Source organism: Acanthochromis polyacanthus, chromosome 23 (genome assembly GCF_021347895.1).
Source record: "Acanthochromis polyacanthus isolate Apoly-LR-REF ecotype Palm Island chromosome 23, KAUST_Apoly_ChrSc, whole genome shotgun sequence".
NCBI classification, from domain to species: Eukaryota; Metazoa; Chordata; class Actinopteri; family Pomacentridae; genus Acanthochromis; species Acanthochromis polyacanthus.
The window spans coordinates 13,777,670-13,797,626 of NC_067135.1; the positions used below are offsets into that span (position 1 = coordinate 13,777,670).

At 39.3% G+C, this 19,957-nt stretch overlaps 1 protein-coding gene across 1 annotated transcript in view; it reads right to left on the bottom strand.

Moving 5' to 3' along the window:
• LOC110971739 (uncharacterized) overlaps positions 1-19,957 on the bottom strand; it is a 157,503-nt gene that overhangs the window by 124,206 nt on the left and 13,340 nt on the right. The window contains exons 17-22 of the mRNA XM_051944223.1: positions 18,970-19,032; positions 18,739-18,795; positions 13,503-13,538; positions 13,031-13,297; positions 8,103-8,381; positions 7,928-7,981 (exon numbers count right to left, since the gene is read on the bottom strand). Of these exons, the coding sequence (XP_051800183.1) occupies positions 7,928-7,981; positions 8,103-8,381; positions 13,031-13,297; positions 13,503-13,538; positions 18,739-18,795; positions 18,970-19,032 (756 nt within the window). The remainder of the gene's footprint in view (positions 1-7,927; positions 7,982-8,102; positions 8,382-13,030; positions 13,298-13,502; positions 13,539-18,738; positions 18,796-18,969; positions 19,033-19,957) is intronic.

A 19,957-nucleotide genomic window follows, 5' to 3' on the forward strand; every position in this document is an offset into this window, starting at 1 on the left:
TTTTAAAGAAGACGATCCAGATACACATTAAAATTTAATTATTTTTTTGTTTCTAAATGCTTCTCCTTTCTACTAAGAACAAAGAAATCAAGCTGCTAGTTTTTACATCATCTTTCTGACAAACAGCAATGATCACAAACCTCCACCTACTTCCTCATTTCCTCCAGATGATGAAAATGTAGATGATCCTATTTCACACTGAGTACAACCATAATAAGACACAGAGAGAACATCTTTAAAACTGGTGTAGAAATGTCTCCAATAAGCTCAGTAATGAAACACATCATAGGCGTTTCTGGCCCATTTTTGGGGGTGCTGAAGGACCCCCAAATTGAATCCCAGCACCCCTAAAATTTAAAAGATTTTTATTTTTATTTTTGGTATCGCATGTCCTTCTTTTAACAAACCAGAAAAGTGTAAAAAAAAACATACAGTACTTGGTTGATACGTAATGTTTTAACAACAAAAATACAGCACCCCCTCCCCCATCTTGCCTCAAAATGGTTTGATCCTGATCAACTTTCCCAACTCGGGCTCTGAGCCTCTACCTGCAGAGTTAAGCGCTGCCCCACAGAAGGTAATGTGCCGTAGTGGTGTGAGTACCTGGTTTGAACTTCTACCACTCAATACCAACACATTATTATCATTACCAGTCCTCATTTTTGCTGCATTTAATCAAAGGTTACTGTTTATGTTGTTAGGTAGGAGTTAGCTTACGTTTTTTCTAGCTAGCAAACGTTACAGGTGGTCAGTGTGTGTTTGAATTGGACTGAGAAGCTAGCTGTTGTGTCAGTGCATGAATTAATATTAAAGCCAAGGTGCTACTGACTAGCTAACTGACCGGATGCCCATTAACATTATAACTCCTATTGTGTGTGTGTGTAGACAGACAGCCTCATCATGGACATAAGATTGTTTTTTCGAAGAAAAGAGCCAGGTTCAGGTAAGAGTGTAAGATCAAATGGTCTATCTATCAAGAGTAATGTTGTAAGTTGGATCAATGTATCAGTGTTTATATCTGTTATCAGATATAAAACACATTGTTTGGTTATTTGCCTTTAGACTGACACCTGGCGGCCATCTCTCAATTGTCCTTCGACCTTCAAAAAATTCCTGGATCCAGACGGTGATTCGGATCACCTCCAAAATCTAATCGATTCTTACTTGTGCTCTTCCGGACATCCTGTAAAAATTTGGTGAAAATCCGTCCATGACTTTTTGAGTTATGCTGTTAACAGACAAACAGACACACACACACACACACACACACACACACACACACACACACACACACACACACACACACACACACACACACACACACACACACACACACACACACACACTCTGGTGATTACATATCCTCCTGGCGGAGGTAATAAAAGTCAAAAAATCCTCGGTCCATTTTTGTTTTTGTTTTTTTGGTGCTTGGTATAGGGGGCTGGTTTACTCCAGAAACATACATGCTGTTTATGTGTATGTTGAGGAGCTGCTGTATCTAAATGAGTCGTCTTTTCCCAGAAATTAGGACTACGATATGTTTCTTTTAAGATTCCAGTGCATTCCTCCTTTGCGGTGATTCCACATTTAAATAAACTTTATCAGATTGGATGGTTTAGTCACAGACCTTTTCAAAAAGTGTTATGCTTTTCTTTCACAAATGTGGGAGTGAAACTGCATTAAAACGTACAAAACAAAGAAATTTATCTTGCCTGGCTGGGCACCTCTGGGTGCTCAGCACCCCTAAACCTCTGATCCTAGAGTTGCCCCTGAAACACATCATCTATTAAACGACAAAATAGACAAACTTTTTGTCATTCTGGCGTTCCTTTGATCTGCATTTGTCAATTAGACTAAATTACACAGCAGCAGAAAATGACTTCAAAACACATCTATCAGCCACAACATGATGGGAAGGATTCTAATTCAGTTTCTAAAAGCACAAGGTTGTTTTCACTGTAGCAGATATTTTGACCAGGGTGTCCAGAGGGATGAAGATCAGCTAAAGGACTCAAAGGAACTGAAGTTGTTGCAGCTGACAGTGACCAAAGACTGTGTGTTGTGACGATGCAGCTATAAAAACATGTTTTGTTCCAGGAGAAATGAATACAAACGTGTTCTAAGAAAGGTGGGCTGTTCAGCATTCCAACGAGAAAAAATACATCCATTGTGGTCAAGTCAACTGATTATTTATTCAATATTCAGCAGAAAAATACTTAGATAAAATACAAAGGCTGCACATACAGTGTAAAAAGAAAGACATTGTATTAATACAACTCATCACTGAGCACATCAGACTTCTCACTGAAACAAGTACCAATCTATAAAACTGACACTGGTGATAATGTTCTTATTTTTGTTCATAAAATCTCTTAACATGATGCTACATAAACAAACATTTACCCAATAACAGTGAGAGCAGGAATAATAAGGTTAACGTAAACAGGTTTGTCACAAATATTTAACTGTGTGAACAAGAAATTCAGACATGTTTAATAAACCTGGTGACAACAAACCAACCTGCTTAACATCATTACTGACATGAAAAACACTTCTATGGTCCTACACCTTCTAACCTTTACATGACAACAAGATTACAACTACATGTACAGAACAAGGATAAGGATAAAAGCAGGATTAGCACTGTTGCTATTTATGTCACAGCTAAACACAGATCAGAATTCTTTAACATGATCCAAAACAAAACTGAACAAAATACTGTTTGATGTTGGGATGGCAGCAGCTGGATGAAAATTGTTAAACATGTTTGAACTTGAGCACTGTTTTAGTTTTTTTATGTTTTTGTCCGTGAGTCTCTTGTTTTGTTGATGATGCATTTCTTTTTAGGGATCTGAAACAAATCACAACAAAAACAACTCAGAAATGGAAAATCAAAGACATAATAGTGGTGAAGATGTAAGAATAATCTCACCTTCTGCCGTATTTGATTTTTTATACAAAATATTATCAAGCAGTACAGAATTTGTGAGAGAATTCTACAGTTAAACTTGAGTTACCATCATCTTTTTCTGTCTCAGATTTGAAATCTTCTAAACTGTGAGATGGGTGCAAATTTATCATTTTGCTACAGCAGCAAGAGAATGAGTGGAATTCTACACCTTCTTTATCGAAAAACAGCCAAACTGCCCGTCTTAGGGGTGAAACCTTTTGTGGTGGGCTCTGTTTTGAATCATACATTCATTTATAGCAGTTCATTCTTTGAGCAATGCTAGAATAGAGATTCTTTACTATCCTTTGTCTCTCATACACACACAAACCTATTTATATTTACACAGTGATAGTTGAAATAACAGTTACTAAATTACTATGTTTGATGCTTTGTGCACTCACTGACCTTCACAACCTTCAGGCTGGTGGGAAGATGTGACATTAATATATTCACTGGCTGCTCCACCTAAAATAATAACGTTGAATGAGTTCAGATTAGTCCCTTTTAATATAATCTATCATAACTCCACATTAATCAAAGGTTATACTGTACCACTGTCAGTGTTTCCAGAGCCTCTGATTGATTCATAGACAGCAGCATCACCTACAGGTCAGAGAAAATCAATGTCAAATTAGTCCCAAGAGCTTTTGGTTTGATAAAAGAAAAGAATCAAACTGGGTAATAGAAATAATAGTGAGAACAATAATAGGAAAGGCTGACCATAGAGGAGAGAGGAGTAAACTTGAGTTTCATTCTGGCTCTCTGGTTGATGCACAGCAGAGCTTTGATTGACGTACAGAGACTGAGAGAGCCTGGTGCATGAAGGAAATGAATAAGACACATGGAAAGTATTGTTATAATGCTGAAAATGACACTAGAGTGTTTGACCAACCTGTCACAATGTGGATCTGTAAAAAAGACGACAAATATTACACTGTTTAGTATCCAAGTTCTTCTTCCCTTGTCATGTCATTAGAATTTATCTGTGATTTTTGGTACATTATTGGATGGAAAACATCTCACCCTTAATCTTTCTGCAGCAGAACACCAGGAGAGGCAGCAGGATCAGAATCAGTAAAACTCCACAAACCAGCCCAGTGATCAGCAGAGCAGGAAATGAAGAGTTTTCAGAACTGGACTCTGAAATAAGAAAAAATATATAATGTGCAGAATCTTCAACAGAATTTACACATTCACAAAGACTACTGATACTAAAATTAATAATAATAACAATAGAAATATTTACACACTTTTCACTGTCATCCAACTCTGAGCTGATTCTTTTCCTGAATATTGACACTTGTAGAAACCTTCATCTGACTTTGACACTGCAGAGATGTTCATCTCTGATCTGGAATCATTTTGGATGAGTTTGTCGTCTTTATAGAAAAGCACATTAGAAAGAACATTTTGTGTCTTCAACCTGCAGCCAAGAGTAACAGAATCTCCCTCAGTCACAGGATGGACAGGGCTCACCAGGATAACACCATCATCATCTGTAACACAAACATGAAGATTAATTTAGTGGTCAGCTGGTGTCGTCTGATGGACAATTATTAGGAAACATCTCACAAATTTTCAATCTTATCTTACATATACACTTACACATTTATCTTTCAGACACCATTTTAAAAATCCAGATTTTATGATAAAAAAGTTTCAAACAAATAAAAGATGGTTGAACCAAAGACCTCTAATGATTGACGATGGAATAAATCAAGCACACCTTATTTTGTCAACTGACATAATTACATAAGACTGAAATATTACAGATACAGGAAACAATGTCATAACTTACTCTGTCCAGTGATGTTGACTGCGTTGCTGAATGTTGATCCAGACTCACACCAGTACACTCTATTACCATACCATATCATATTAACATTACATGTTGATCCACTCATTGTTCCCCAGACAGAACAGTGGAGCAGGAAGCCATCATCAGTAAATCTGCTCACTCTCCATTTAGTGGAGCTTCCCTCACAGCTCAGTGAAACAGATTTAGAGACAAAGTGCTGCACTGTGTCAGGATTCACTGTAAGAGACGCTGCTGAATGAAGATCTGAAAAACAGAGCATGAAAAAGGATCAAACTTTAGGACAAATCCTGTTCAGTGACATTAAAACACTGTGGAAATAATTGTTTTCCTTCAGAATAGTAAATTAAGCAAATACATCATAATGGAAACTTCTCGGTTTAAATTCAAGAGAAACATGTTTAAATTCTATACAACTATTTTACAATTAAATGTAAAGCAATACAACACTGTATATGACAATATCTGTTTAGAAAACAACATTAAAACCCCAATAACTAAAATTAAGAAGTTCCTTGGGTCACAACAATCAACACATTTCTTCCATTGTGGAAATATAAATATATACAAACAATTAAATGTTAAATACTGTTGAGTTCTAAGATTTGTTTCTCTTGAAGAGGCTGCAAAGACCAAATTGAATAGAAAGAAAAAGAATGCAGTAAACAAACAAATAAACTGACCTCCAGACCAGACAAACTTAGGTTCACTGTAATAAGTGGAATACTCTGGGTCTCCTCTTCCAGCTCTACATGTAAATCCTGCTGTCTGTGTCTGTCCATGAATAATGAAGGAATCTTGTTCAGTCCCGTTGATGCTACCAGGCAGCAGCTCATAACTGTAGGAGGTTCCTGATAGAAGAGGAACAGCCTGATACCAGTAGAACCTCCATCCTGCAGACGGATGTTTACACTCACAGCTCAGAGTTACTGAAGCTCCAGGACTCAGCCATGATGGAGACACAGTGAGGACAGAATAGGGTGCATCTGTTGGAAAAAGATTTTCCTCCACGTTAGTATGTGTTGCTGGTTGACTACATGTAACAGTTTTATCCTGTATATTGACTTTATTTCTGTGTTAGTCTGCTTTGTCCAATTATATGCAACAAATATTTAGTGGTATTATATCCAAAACATCTTTTCACAGTTTTAGCTGAACAGTCATAACTGGTGAATTAAGATGGGACTTACTGTCCAACACCAACAAACTAAAGGGATCACTCCAGTGTGTCAAACAGTTTTAGTCTTATTTTTTTCAGCTGCAATCCTGGCAGCGTACAGTCTCAGAGCAAGTAAAGAAAACTGAACAGAAAAAACATAACTTGTGCTTGATGTTTTTCTCAGAAGATCAAACTGCAATCCTAAACCAATAAGAGGAAAATAAAATATAGTACAGGCTAAGAACAGCACAGGTGCTCCAACCAAAATCAGGAAGTTAAGCTACAAAAAAACTGCAGACTGTGTGAATGTGTAAATAATATGCCTATCAGTAAGTTGCTGAGATGCAGGTTTAATAATGTGTCCCAAGATGTTATAATGAAATTACAAACACTGTCCTTTAAAACCACTCAAGAGACAAATTTATTGAATAATTAATCATGTCATTAAAATAAAGTTATTTTTCATGTTGATGTGGAAGATGAAATCATTAAACTAATGTCTCATTCTTATGGCCTGTGGGACACTTTTAGTCTTTTTCTTTCAGCTGTTTGGTGATGTGAAATGATAGCAAGTAAAGAACAAATATAGAATGAATTTAAATCAATAAATACACTTTTTTTAAGTGTTGAACTTGTGTCTGTTTCAGGATAACAATGGATGACAAAGGCTTAAAGAACTGACACAGGTTTGAAATTGCTCACAGCTCTGTAACTCTTCTGTTCCCCTCTTTGTGCTGACCTGTTCTCTCCAACACAAGCCGCTCTGGAGCAGGTCAGGTGTTCAGCATTAGTTACCGTGGAGACGTACACCAGTAAGAAGTGAGCCACCATCATCAAATTCAACTTGAAATAGAGTCAATAATCTAAATCCTGCTTCATAGTACAGGACTACACAATGTCCTGGTGTTTTAATTCTGCTGCCATTTACTTTCATATAGTCTATCTTCCAACAGTACTGTCTCTTTCATCTCATCACTGCCTGTTTTTTTACTCTATACCACCATCACATTTCCTACTACTTTTAAACCAGCGCTTTCCTTTATTCTGCACTCCAGTAGACTTGAGCTCTGGCAGACCACTCAGTCAGCATCAACTTTGTTCAGTAAATAATTTTATGTCTCATTCATGTTTGGCCTGTAATTTATTTATCTAATCACTGTCCACATTAATGAATCAGTTATATGCAGTACAACATGCTTTTAAAAGTACCTGTAGGCATCTTACTCCATCACCCAGTCACAAAACACATTCAGACCTAATTGGACAGAAATTTAAGTCAACCTGAATGCTATTTTAAATGTAGGGGAACTGATGACAAAAATCCCCCAAAACAATGATAAACAGGTTAACACTCAACATACGTGTGAAAACTCCAGACTGAAACTATGATCGTTTTTTTTAAAACTTACATTGGTCCACTTTCAGATAACATCAGCTAACTCATTAAACTCTAAAACACAGTTATAAAAAACTCCTATGGCTCACTTCAGCAATAAAAGTTGTAATGTTGTTCTCTTCAGCAGTATGTTATTAATCTAAGTGGTTCTCTGTGGACCGTACATGTAATCATGGTAAAAGGTAGAAGGCAGAGATCACACATGGTGTTTTTGCTATTAACTTTATAGTGAATGAACATAGTGGCTGTTTTCTGTCCAAACTGTCAACTTCTGACCATCCAAGGACAAAATAATAAGATGCAAAATCTTTGTAGAGTGCAACAATTGTGCTGTGAACTTTGACAGAACAAACAAACATGACTTACCTGATACTGACAAAGTGACGGCTTTACTCCACTCAGTTGAAGAATAGGAGTCATCTCTGAGTTTACCCCTACACATGTAGTCTCCACTGCTGGACTTAAAAACAATAAATGTCTGGTAATTATCATCTGTCTGGTAATTATCATCTGTCCAGTCTACATTTAACTCCGGTCCGCTCCACTCATACACCCATTTGGTGTTTTCACCTCCATGGACCTCACATGTCAGAGTGATTGTTTCACCACTGAACATCTGAGTCCAGTCTGGTTGTCGTCTTAGAACAGCCTCAATGGAAACTGTTTTCAGAAACAGTGAGGAAATGAAAACACTATATCAATAGAGAAACTTCAGTTTCACCACAGTTTGAACAGTCACCATCAAAATGTGCATTTTTTTAATCATAATGACTGAACTCACGGGTTATCTCAATGGTGACCTCATTACTTAGATCAGTGTAGTAAACCGGTTTTCCTCTTGATCCTCTGCACCGGTAGATTCCTCCTTGTGATACACTGATAACTCTGTTTTGTTCATCATTTGTTCTAACTGGATCCATTAGAACTTCAGAGGTTCCCTCAGTACGTCTGACCCAGTCATATTTCCATCCAACAGAGTTCTGCACAGAGCAGGTCAGTGTCACACTGCCTCCTACTGGTATGGTTGTTGTTTCTGCTGTCAGTGTGGGCCAGGGTGTAACTGTTATAAAAACCAAACAAAAATAAGTACATGCAATTCTTCTCATGGAATAAAAAGTTTTCTTTTTACACTACCTCTGAGTTCTTCATATTCAAATATGTAATTGCGTTCAACACTAAATAATGATCATTTTCTTTGCAGTTTAAGATATTTTCAGTGGTGTGAAATGTCAACTTAATTTCAATAAGCACATTATTTACAGTTTCTCCATTGTTTTGTCTGACAGTCATTTGTAAACATATACTGCATCTCTGAAAGATACACAATGATGTTTTACTTTTACAGTAGTCTGTCCTGTTTTCAGTTAAGACGGAAAATTTTATCAGTTGCCAACTATAATTAGGTGAAATTCTTGATTTGTAAAGTACAACTATGTTTTATGTTATTTAAAACTGCAAAAAAAAGCAAAAAATGAACAATTAAACCACACATCAGATCTAAAACTAAATATTCAGGTTGAACTCATTCTTATATACATAATGCAATTCATTGACAATAAAATGTGAAGTCAGTGAAAACAAATATCTCACTGAGGAGCTGATTCAAAATCAACAAAAATCTAAATTAAAAATTTAAATAGCAGGCTGTTCCACATAGTGTGAATTCAACGACAACAATTTATAATACGACTCAGTCATTTCTATTGACCCCACATGCCTGCATACATCTGACAATGTCTGGGTATGGTCATCAGGAGACGTGGAAGGTTTGCTGTGGGATCTCTTCCCAGACCTGGATCAGGATCCTGTAGGAACCCAGGGCCCACTAACCCAGCATAAAGACCAACAATGACTCTCAGGACTTCATCTCAATATCAAACAGTAGTCAGGGTACCAATGGTTAGCACATGGAGGTTTGAGCAACCCTCCAAGGATTTGCCTGCCCAGATGCGTTCTACGACCAACTGCAGAGCGTGGTCAGCAGAGTCAACAACCAGGAGACCCTCGTCTTATGCAGCGACTTCAACGGCCACATAGGACGTATGCCGGATGGATTCGAAGGAGTGCACGGAGGACATGGCTTTGGGGAACGAAACTAGGAAGGAGAGCGGATCTTAGAATTCGCTACGGCCCATGACCTGGTGATTGGCAACTCTTTCTTATGCAAGCCCGAGCAACACCTGGTGACGTACCAGTCCGGAGGTCACAGGAGTCAGATTGACTACTTCCTGCGACGAAGGACTGAGTTTAAGAGTGCCAAGAACATTAAGGTTTACCGGGAGAGGAGTGTGCGACACAGCACAACTTACTTGTGTGTGACCTGAGACTGAAATACCAGCCCCCAAGACCTCACCCGTACACACCCAAGCTGCACACCTGGAAGCTGAGAGACCCCGCACACAAAACCCAGTTCATAGAGACCATGGATGCCATACTATCTGACACAACCAGCACAGTATCAGCAGAAGATGCATGGTCCAGGCTGAAGTCTGGCCTGCTGCAGGCAACTGAGCAGGTGTGTGGATGGACAAAGAAAGGTCCGCCCAGGAAGCAGACATGGTGGTGGAACAATGAAGTGAATGATGCCATCCAGAGAAAGAGGAAGTGTTGGAAGGAGTGGAAGAAAGGAGGTAGCAAAGAACCCTACCTAGTGGCCAAGAGAGAAGCCAAGCAAGCTGTCTACCTTGCCAAGAAGACGGCAGAGGAGTGGGAGCTGCAGAATGTGAAAGAAGGGAAGGACAACATATTCAGAATTGCAAAGCAGATGAAGAGAGAAAACCAGGAAGTCATGGGAGAGAAGTGTGTTTGTGACGATGATGGTGTCATGGCTTTAGATGATGAGGCTAAGAAGAAGGCATGGAAACAGCACTATGAAAGATTGTTGAATGTGGAATTCCCTTGGAATCCAGATGACCTGTCAGCAACAGATCCTGTGTATGGTGCCCCCATCTTGATCACAGAGAAGATGGTCAAAGAGGCAGTCTAAAGGATGAAAGTGGGCAAGGCAGCTGGCCCCTCAGGAGTAGTTGCTGAGGCGCTAAAAGCATCAGGAGAGAGATGCACTAGCCTCCTCACTGAACTCATGAACCACATCATCATTGAGGGTCACATTCCTGCAGACTGGGACGAAAGTTAAATTGTGAACTGCTACAAGGGTAAGGGTGACGCGCTCGAGATAGGGAACTACAGAGGCCTGAAGCTATTTGACCAGGCCATAAAAGTGTTGGAAAGAGTCTGAGAGAAGCTGATCAGAGAAATGGTGAACATCAATGAGATGCAGTTTGGGTTCATGCCTGGAAGAGGAACGATTGATGCCATCTTTATTGTACGCCAGCTTCAGGAAAAATATCTTCATAAGAACCGCCAGCTCTATTTCGCCTTCATAGACTTGGAAAAGGCTTTTGACAGAGTCCCAAGGCAGGCACTGTGGTGGGCTATGAGAAAGTCAGGAGTGGAGGAATGGCTTGTCCGTACGGTGAAAGCTATGTACAGCAAAGCTACTAGCAAGATACGTGTCGGCAACACTTATAGCGACCCCATCAGAGTCAAAGTAGGCATACATCAGGGCTCTGTCCTGAGCCCACTGCTATTTATCATCGTCTTGGAAGCTCTCTCCAGAGAGTTTGGGATGAAGGCCCCCTGGGAGATGCTCTGCACTGATGACCTGGTCATTATCGCGGATAGCATCGAGGAGCTGAAAGCTCTGACTGACCACGTGGAAGACACACATGGAAAGCAAAGGACTGAGGGTCAACATGGGAAAGACGAAGATACTGTGCAGTGGCAAGGATTTGAACATACTGAAGGACACCGGCAAATTCCCCTGTGGTGTATGCAGAGCAGGGATTGGCAGGAATTCCATCTACTGTGTAGGCTGCTCCCACTGGGTGCATAAGGCCTGCAGCGGCACCCAGGGCAGGCTGAGAGAAGATCCAACCTTTCACTGTCCCAGATGCAGAGGCCTGACAAGGCCTATTGATGGATGCCCTTTCGACCAGCTTGGCATAGACAACCACAGTCTGGAAGTCATCGATAAGTTCTGTTACCTCGGTGACACGATCAGCACTGAAGGTGGAAGCCTGTCCAGCATCACAAAACGCTGTAGAGCTGTGTGGGGCAAATTCAGAGAGCTGTTGCCTATCCTCACCTGTCGCACCCTAAGTCTGCTCACTCGAGGAAGAATCTATGCTTCATGTGTCCGCAGTGTTATGTTGTATGCCAGCGAGTGCTGGGTGATAAGAAACGAGGAGCGCTTTAAGCTGCTTCGGAATGAGAGGGCTATGATTAGGTGGATATACGGTGTCAACACCCAGGCACATGTGGATACAGCCACACTTTACAGCAAGCTAGACCTAGTCCACCTTGAGGTCATCCTTAGAAGGAACAGGCTTCACTGGTTTGGGCACACATACCGCAGCCACTCCTGGATAAGGAAGTGCCAAACACTGAAAGTAGAAGGGACCAGAAGTAGAGGGAAACCATGGAAAACAGGGATGGATAATGTTCTGGAGGACAATCATTCCTGTAACCTTACAGTCGACATGGCCAAGGACAGGGATGAATGGCGACAGCAAATTCGGGCTACCACCTGACCGTCCAACCCCCTCGCGAGGGGAAGAATGGACTTTAAAATTGATGATGATGATGATGATGATGATGATACCATCACTGACCCACCATCAAACCAGTAATGCAGCATTATGCTGACCAGGTCGTCTCCAGATTCTTTCATCTGTCACATGCCCTCAGTTTGAACCTGCTCTCATCTGTTAACACAACACGGCGTCACTGGCAAACCTGCCTATTGTGGTGTTCTCTGTCAAATATCAATCGAGCTGCATGGTGCTGAGCTGTGAACACAGGCCTCACTAGAGGATGTCGGGGCCCTCATGGAGTCTGTTTGACAGATTATTCAAACAAACAAATGAGTAGCCCCCTGGAAGTCATTTTGTTGGGTTCTGGCAGTGCTGCTCCTGTTCTTCCTCACACAAAGAAGCAGATATCTGTTCTGCTGATGGGATGTTGTTCTTTCACAGCCCTGTCCAGCCCCTCCTGTCTATCTTCTTCATGTTCTTGAGACTATGCTGGGAAACAACAAGCCTTCTTACAACTGTACACATAGATGTGCCGTCCAGTTCTTCTGGACAAGTAGTCCAGAGGAACTGGACTACTTGTGCAACCTCAATTGGCCTCAGGTAGTGCCTCATAATACCAGCAGTCATAAGAGCACTAACAAAATACAAAACTAAACAAAAATCAGTCAGGAAGAAGACAGAGAGGGAAATGGTCTGTGGCCACCACCTGCAAAACAATTTTGTTTTGGGGGTATACTTGCTGTTGCCTCTCCTGTTCAACTGTTGAAGCTTTGAAGAACTTGTGCTTCCTAACTGGACAGAAGCTTAGTTGAATTGGTGTTAAACTGTGACAATAAGGTAGTGCTCAAAATTTCTATGAGCAGTAAAGTTTACATATTCTATCTACAACAGGTCTTATTTTATACCAAAGGACATGCACGTGTTAATTCTAGATGACAGTCTCAGCACAGTGTATTTTGACAAAACCTGGAAAAATACTCTGGTTTTACAGTATTCTAAATGTTTACACAATACAAATAATTAAATGCAAACTGTATTAAATAATTGGGACGTGTATACAAACAGATCATAAGTTTATGTTGTTGGTCATGTTGATAAAATGTTAAGGACTCACCTGAAACAGTTAGAGAGACAGTGTTGCTGTTCTTTATATACTGGGAGCTCTTCCGGCGACCAACACACTGATAATCACTACTGCGGTCTGTAGACAGAAGTCGTAATGTGTAGCGTTCATACGCACTGTAGTGAACAAATTCTCGTCCATCCTTGTTGATCTTGTATTCCCAGTCTGCATCTTCTCCTTCATTCATGTCACATATGAAGGTCACAGACTCTCCAATAAAAAAAGTGGACCAGTTGGGGTCAGTCGTCAGCACAGCATCTAGAATCCAGTACAAACACAATTTTGCATAAATTGTACAACTGCAACAAAAACACACATTTATGATAGTTACAATCTGTTTAAATGTATATAATACAAATTATATGGGGGGGGGGCAGGAGAAGGATGTAATTAAGAGTTAGACAGTATGATGAGATTTATATTTAGTGAAAAAATAAACACAAAGAGAAAACTGTTCAGTTACCTTGAGCTTGTCCATTGGAGAGGAGTGGAAAGAACACTGCAAGAAAAGGTAGAAACTTCAGACATCAACAGGAAACTCAAATATTTCATTGAAAAAAAAGACATTTTGGTAATTCAGAATGTCAAAATATGACTGCATATAATATGTAAAATAGTCATCCACTCTCATCAGTCAAGTTAATAAAAACCACAAGTCTCCTCTATTTAGTATTGCAAAAAATGGTACAAATAATCAATGTTGTTCTTATCTGTGTGATCTGAACAGAAAAGGCCAGTTATGTACTCACAGAAGAACCACAGCTCACAGGACAAAGCAGGTTTCATCCTCGCATTCAGCCCAAACACCTCTGAGAAATTCTAGTGTACAGAGTGAAGAACTGTGGGGACAAAAAACAGAAGTTACATTTCATATAAATTCTGGACGTGAAGTTCTTTTCTGACTTCTTCAGCTCAATTCTGCTCCCTTCCTTTTACACAAAGCTAACTGCGTTTGACCACAGAATGATTTAACATTTCTGCACTTCCTCTTGGGCACGAAGGAAACATCTTAGACTAATCCTCATGCAAAAGTTTTGTCTGTCATTAAATGATGAACTACAAAGTAAACAGTATTTTTTCACGTATACAAAACATGAGACCACTGAAGACAGGACAAGACATGAATCACTACATTTTAACTGTAAACATGATAACACTTTAGAAAGAGCATTATGGGAAGCATTTCAATGAATAACTGTGTAAAGGACTTGAGGTTTCTGCATTTGAGCTTGATTCAGGTCTTTCAAAGAAACGGTGACTGACATCTAAGTTGGCTTCATTTGTTCTGTTTTTTGCATTTGTTAGGAGCATCACTACTTTCATTACAGATACATGTACCCATGTATCCAAATTGTTCCACTGAAGTAACAGCTTTCAAAACAATGTTTTTTGTCTTTATATAAATGAGTTGAAACTGCTGCAGAGACTATTTGAATTTCTCAAGATCAGAGATGAAATATTCTTTTGCTTCCTGCCACAGATACCATCATCCTGTAGGCTACTGCTGCCTCAATAGGTCAATAATGCCTGATGCAGCTGTAAAAGGTTGCTGACTAACAGTCCAGGTTATGAAGTATACAATGAATACATTTCTCGATACAATTCAAAGTTTGTACAGACATAAAACAGCGGTGTCAGACTCACCCACATCAGTTCTGAACAGCATGTACTTCAGTACACAACAGTGGAATTTACATCTGAAAATAGTCATTCCGCAGCCTACATCACAAAATTGTAGCTTCATGACTATAAAGCACTTCCCTTCACAAAATCTTAAAATGTCTTCTTATAGCGAAATCATGTTTCAATTTTGGTCATGACTTTGACCACAGGAAGTGAGGGAGCTCAAACAAAGCATAAATAGTGTCATGAAAGAGAAGTGAGCATGAGGAGAGATGAAGTCCTGCCCCCATCTCACAGCGAGCCTCTGTTAGACCAGAAGCCTTCGTCTGACTTTGACACTGCAGCGATGTGCAGCTCCGTTCTGGTATCATTTTAGATGCAAAGATTATTTTTCAAGGAACCAATATTGGAATCTCAGGCTCAGTTCTTCAGTTTGCAGCCCACAGTAACAGCTTCTCCCTCCATCACTGGGTGCACCGGGCTCAACGCAATTATATCTTTTCCTATAAAACATTCAAACAGGACCAAGTGTCAGTAAAGCTCCAGACTTTAAACTTAATTTTAAGTGTAATATTGAACACACAGAATCTTAAATGTAACTTAATTATTTCACTGTGCAGCAGCAATTCACTGGTATAAAAGCTACAGTGGAGCCTCAGACAGCAGTAGGTGATGCAGCCTTTAAATAAAATGTTGATCTGAATAGTCCGCACACAAAATGATGATGTGATAGAGGTCTGTGGCCTGTTGGGGTCATTTATATTTGTGCTGATGTGGGAAACTGAACAAGAGAAAAGAATGAATGGTAGGAACTGCACTGCTGAGAAATTATTGCTTTTTGGGTTTTATATATTTTCACAAATGCTCCTCAAATAAAGCATTCATCTGGACCAGCTTAGCCTGAACCTACAGAACAGACCATTAATGGGAGCTACATTTGTAGATGTGAAACAGGATCATTACAGACACTTAGGCTGGACAGTGATGTTGACTGAACTGACCTGTTCCAGACTCACATCAGTGCACTGCAGTTTTCTTGGTGAACTTGTTGACTGTGCAGGTGGATCCAGTCATTGTGCCACAGACAAAACATTTGACAGGCGGTCCAGTTCAGTGAGACTCATCACTCTCCACAGTACAGCTCAGAGTTACTGAGGCTCCAGGACTCAGCCATGAAGGAGACACACTGAGATCAGGTCTGTCTTTATCTGGTGGAAGAAAAACAACAAGCTCTATCAGTCCAGTCGTATTTTCATATCACTGTTTCCAAACACATGATGCAAACTGGATGTACACTTTTCCTCTTGGCGATCAATAAAGTATTTCTGTTGTATTTTAATCTAAAATAATCTATTTCTGCTCCTAAATAGATTGCTGAAGCTAAAACTCACCATCAACTTAAACACTGTAAACTACTCTATGTTACACACTGGCAGACAGTATATTGGAGTAATTCATTCAAACAAATTCAACAGGAACTGATTCTGAAAGTTATAGACTCTACAGTGTATAAAGGACCAGTTTATCATCTAGAACCCAACAAAAAACACACAATTACAAGAAAACATACTTGAAATGAGCTAAAATTCTTGAGTAAAGCCCGTGTATTTCTGTCACATCCTGACGTGTGTTGGTGTTCGGACTGAGCTGATGTATGGACAGAAAATAAACCAAGCAACAGGATGTGACTGATAATGATCAGTGAGGTGCTAATTCAAATGAATTAAGCAGAAAAACAAGGAAGACTGTGTGATCACCTTCAACAGGTCCACAGAGGAGTATGTTCTGTTCTGAGAGAAAAGAGGAAAATTTCCGATGTTACTGCACTGACACAAACTGTCAATATAATAACAAACAAATGCATTATCAGATCCCACTTTACAATGTTATGGTTCATTAATGGAGAAATAAAAATGTATTACTGTATCATTATTACAGCCTTGAACCAGCAGCTGAGGCCTGACTCAGATAAAAACTAGTAGAATTACTGATGATTAACAGACTCACAACTGTTCTGAGAAGTCCACAGTCATCAACTCAATAAATTTAATGAACATGTATCCAGTGATGTTGCCATAGAAACTGGACACAAGACTGTTTTCTGTATAACTGAGTCACTTGTGTACTCACAGAACAACCCCAGCATGGAGAACAAAGCGTGTCCCATCCTCACATCCAGCACTGACACTGTGTCACTCTGCTTCTGAAAAACACTCAGAGAGAATGTGGTGAGCACAAGTTCCATCTCAAACCAACAACAGCTCAGATACATTCAGAAAATGGTGCAGTTCAATTCAACAAACAGCATTATGGTTTAACTCTTCTTGATATTTAATGGGATTAATGAGTCGATGTTACACTGTATTTATCTGCAACAAAAGCTGAAAATCAGGATTCATTTGTAAAAACAAATCCATATTACAAACCTTTGACAAGTCAAAATCATTAATGAGTTATTCAACCATATTATATTTCACTTAATGTGTAGAAAACTACTTCACACCTTTGCTGTAGAAAACAGGAAGCAATAAAACCTCAAAGAAACCATTTGTCTGAGCTAAACAAGTCAATTCAGGACCTGTCAGCATGAGTGAGTGAAATCATTTCCTCTTAGTGTGGACAGTATGACTATAAATTTAGACACAGTCTCCGTCACACTGAGTGTTCACACACAGTAGACTCATCCTCCACCAAAACCAATGATCTCATTTGAAATTTTAAAGAAGACGGTCCAGATACACATTAAAATTTAATTATTTTTTGCTTCTAAATGCTTCTCCTTTCTCCCAAGAACAAAGAAATCAAGCTGCTAGTTTTTACATCATCTTTCTGACAAACAGCAATGATCACAAACCTCCACCTACTTCCTCATTTCCTCCAGATGATGAAAATGTAGATGATCCTATTTCACACTGAGTACAACCATAATAAGACACAGAGAGAACGTCTTTAAAACTGCTGTAGAAATGTCTCCAATAGGCTGAACATTGAAACACATCATCTATTAAACGATAAAGTACACAAACCAGAATGACTTCAAAACATCCATGAGCCACAACATTCAATCCACTCTCAGGCAAAGTGAGCAGCATTGATCATCTCATTACAATGTTCTGCTGGAAACTTTGGCTTCTGGATTCAAGTGGATGTTACTTAAATATTGTTACAGACCAAGTGTGGCCAGAAATTTGTGCCAATAGAAACTGAATTTCAATTATTTTTTACAGTTTCACAGCAGCTAAACTCAATTTCAAAATATTACATTTAGTTTCAAGTTCATTGGAATTCACTTTCAGTTTATTTACTAACATTTTATTAGTGATTCAAGTTGAGAAGCTTAAATAATTAGATTCAAATTCAGTTTATTACAGTTGCTCAAGCTCAGACATTCAAATACACAAACACAAAGTTGTGCCCATTAACACACTCAATGAATCCAACTAAACCCAAAACCTGCTCAACAAGTGATCCAGGAACAAATCAAGACCTTTCTGTGTGAAGACAATCACATTTAACACACAATCACATCACTATTATACACACATTAACAGCCTGTGGTATGAAAAACAAGACTATTCATGCATTAAGTTGTGAAAACACCAAAGCTTTTATGAATAAAGATTACATTTAATGGATTCAGGGAAACAAAAAAAATTCATCAAATCTATCAGTTTATTGTAAATAAAGAAAACTGAAAATGCTCTGATCATCTAACAGGAAATGATGTTTGACCTGAAAAAACACGCCGACTTTAAAGTCACACTTTAAACTTAATAACTGCAAACTGTTGCTCTGTGGAATAAATGACCACACAATGGGAATATTTACATTATAAACAGCAGATTAAGTTCATATTCATCTCTAAAATGTTGGGACTTTGTGATTTATCTCCTGTTTTACTGGATGTAGTTTCCATTTTGTCCTCCACTCCAGTAGATTTGGAGATACACAACTCTTTATTGGTCTGGAAGAAAACCAAAGAATGACAAAATGCTGTTACTCAACAATTAAAGGCCACTTCTGTCAATAGAGAGACAAATCCTACTAGAAATGTTATTTTATCACGATACAATTACCTGCAGCTCTTCCTGGTTTCACTTCAGAATAAACTGTTTCTTCAGCTGCTGATTGTCCTGTGAAGAAAGTCAGCTGGTTTAAAATGCACTTTTCTTCAGTCAAATGGAAAATAAACAGAAGAAAACATATGATGATGTTAGTTGGAGGAGGGTACAGTGACAATTTCTACAACCTTCAAGACCAACCTGTTCCAACAATTAGAGCTGCAGGTGGATTTTAACTGGACTTACCTTTGTCTCTCTTGGCTTTATCTTTCTTGTGGGGGAGAACCTGAGCGTACGTCAGACTGTCATCTGAAGCAAAAGTAAGTTTAGAAATGTTTAAATATGTTTTCTGTTTTCGTCCTCTTATTTACTGATCAAACCCTCTGAGTAGACGGTGGTAAACACAATGTTGGTAAGTGGTGGGCCCCAGGTGTGAAATGTCCCAACAAATCTGAGTCCACAACAGACATGAAATTACTACAAAAAAGGAGTAAATACTTTATCTTTCAAGTCCTCTTTGAGCATTTGGTCAAGAACAGGACCTTTCATGAACAAATTTAGTGTACTTGATCGATACACAGCCATTTATTTGAATATTTTTAGCAATATGAGAAATTTTGTTATATTTGTAAAGTCAAAACAAAAAATATTTTCAACACTGTGTGTAGATTTCACAATTTCAAAAGTAATTCTCCTTAGTTTTAGTCAAAAATGACACTGACAGGATGTCATGCTCCTCCTGCTGCAGCTAGCCGGCTCATTAGTCGGATGTCAAACGGCTGTGCGGAGAAACGCAGCCGGATGAGTTTAACAATCAGCGCAATGATGAGTGGCTGTGCTGGGTGCACAGCCGGCACAAATGAACAATTAGTATGGCATTTAAGCCTGACTCTCGGCACAGTCCAGCGCTGCATTATTGACTGATCCATCTCTTCTGTAACACGGACTCACTGCTCGATCCTGCTCACAGTTTCTCCCTCCTTGTTACACGTCGTTTCCCCGGACTCAGCTTAATTAATGGATTTTCGCCGTTACATTCCTGCTCTTCAGAACCCTTCGCTTCTCAGATGATCTCGTCCGCTCCACCAGCCCTCACTCAATCCCCCCACCATCTCTGACAGCTCAGCCCCCTCCTCTTTCCATGGACTCTGTAAGCCACCTTCTCTTTAATTTAGTTTAATGTTAGTTTTATCTCAGCCTTTGGGTCCGCCCTTTGTTTAGTTTAGTTCTGTTT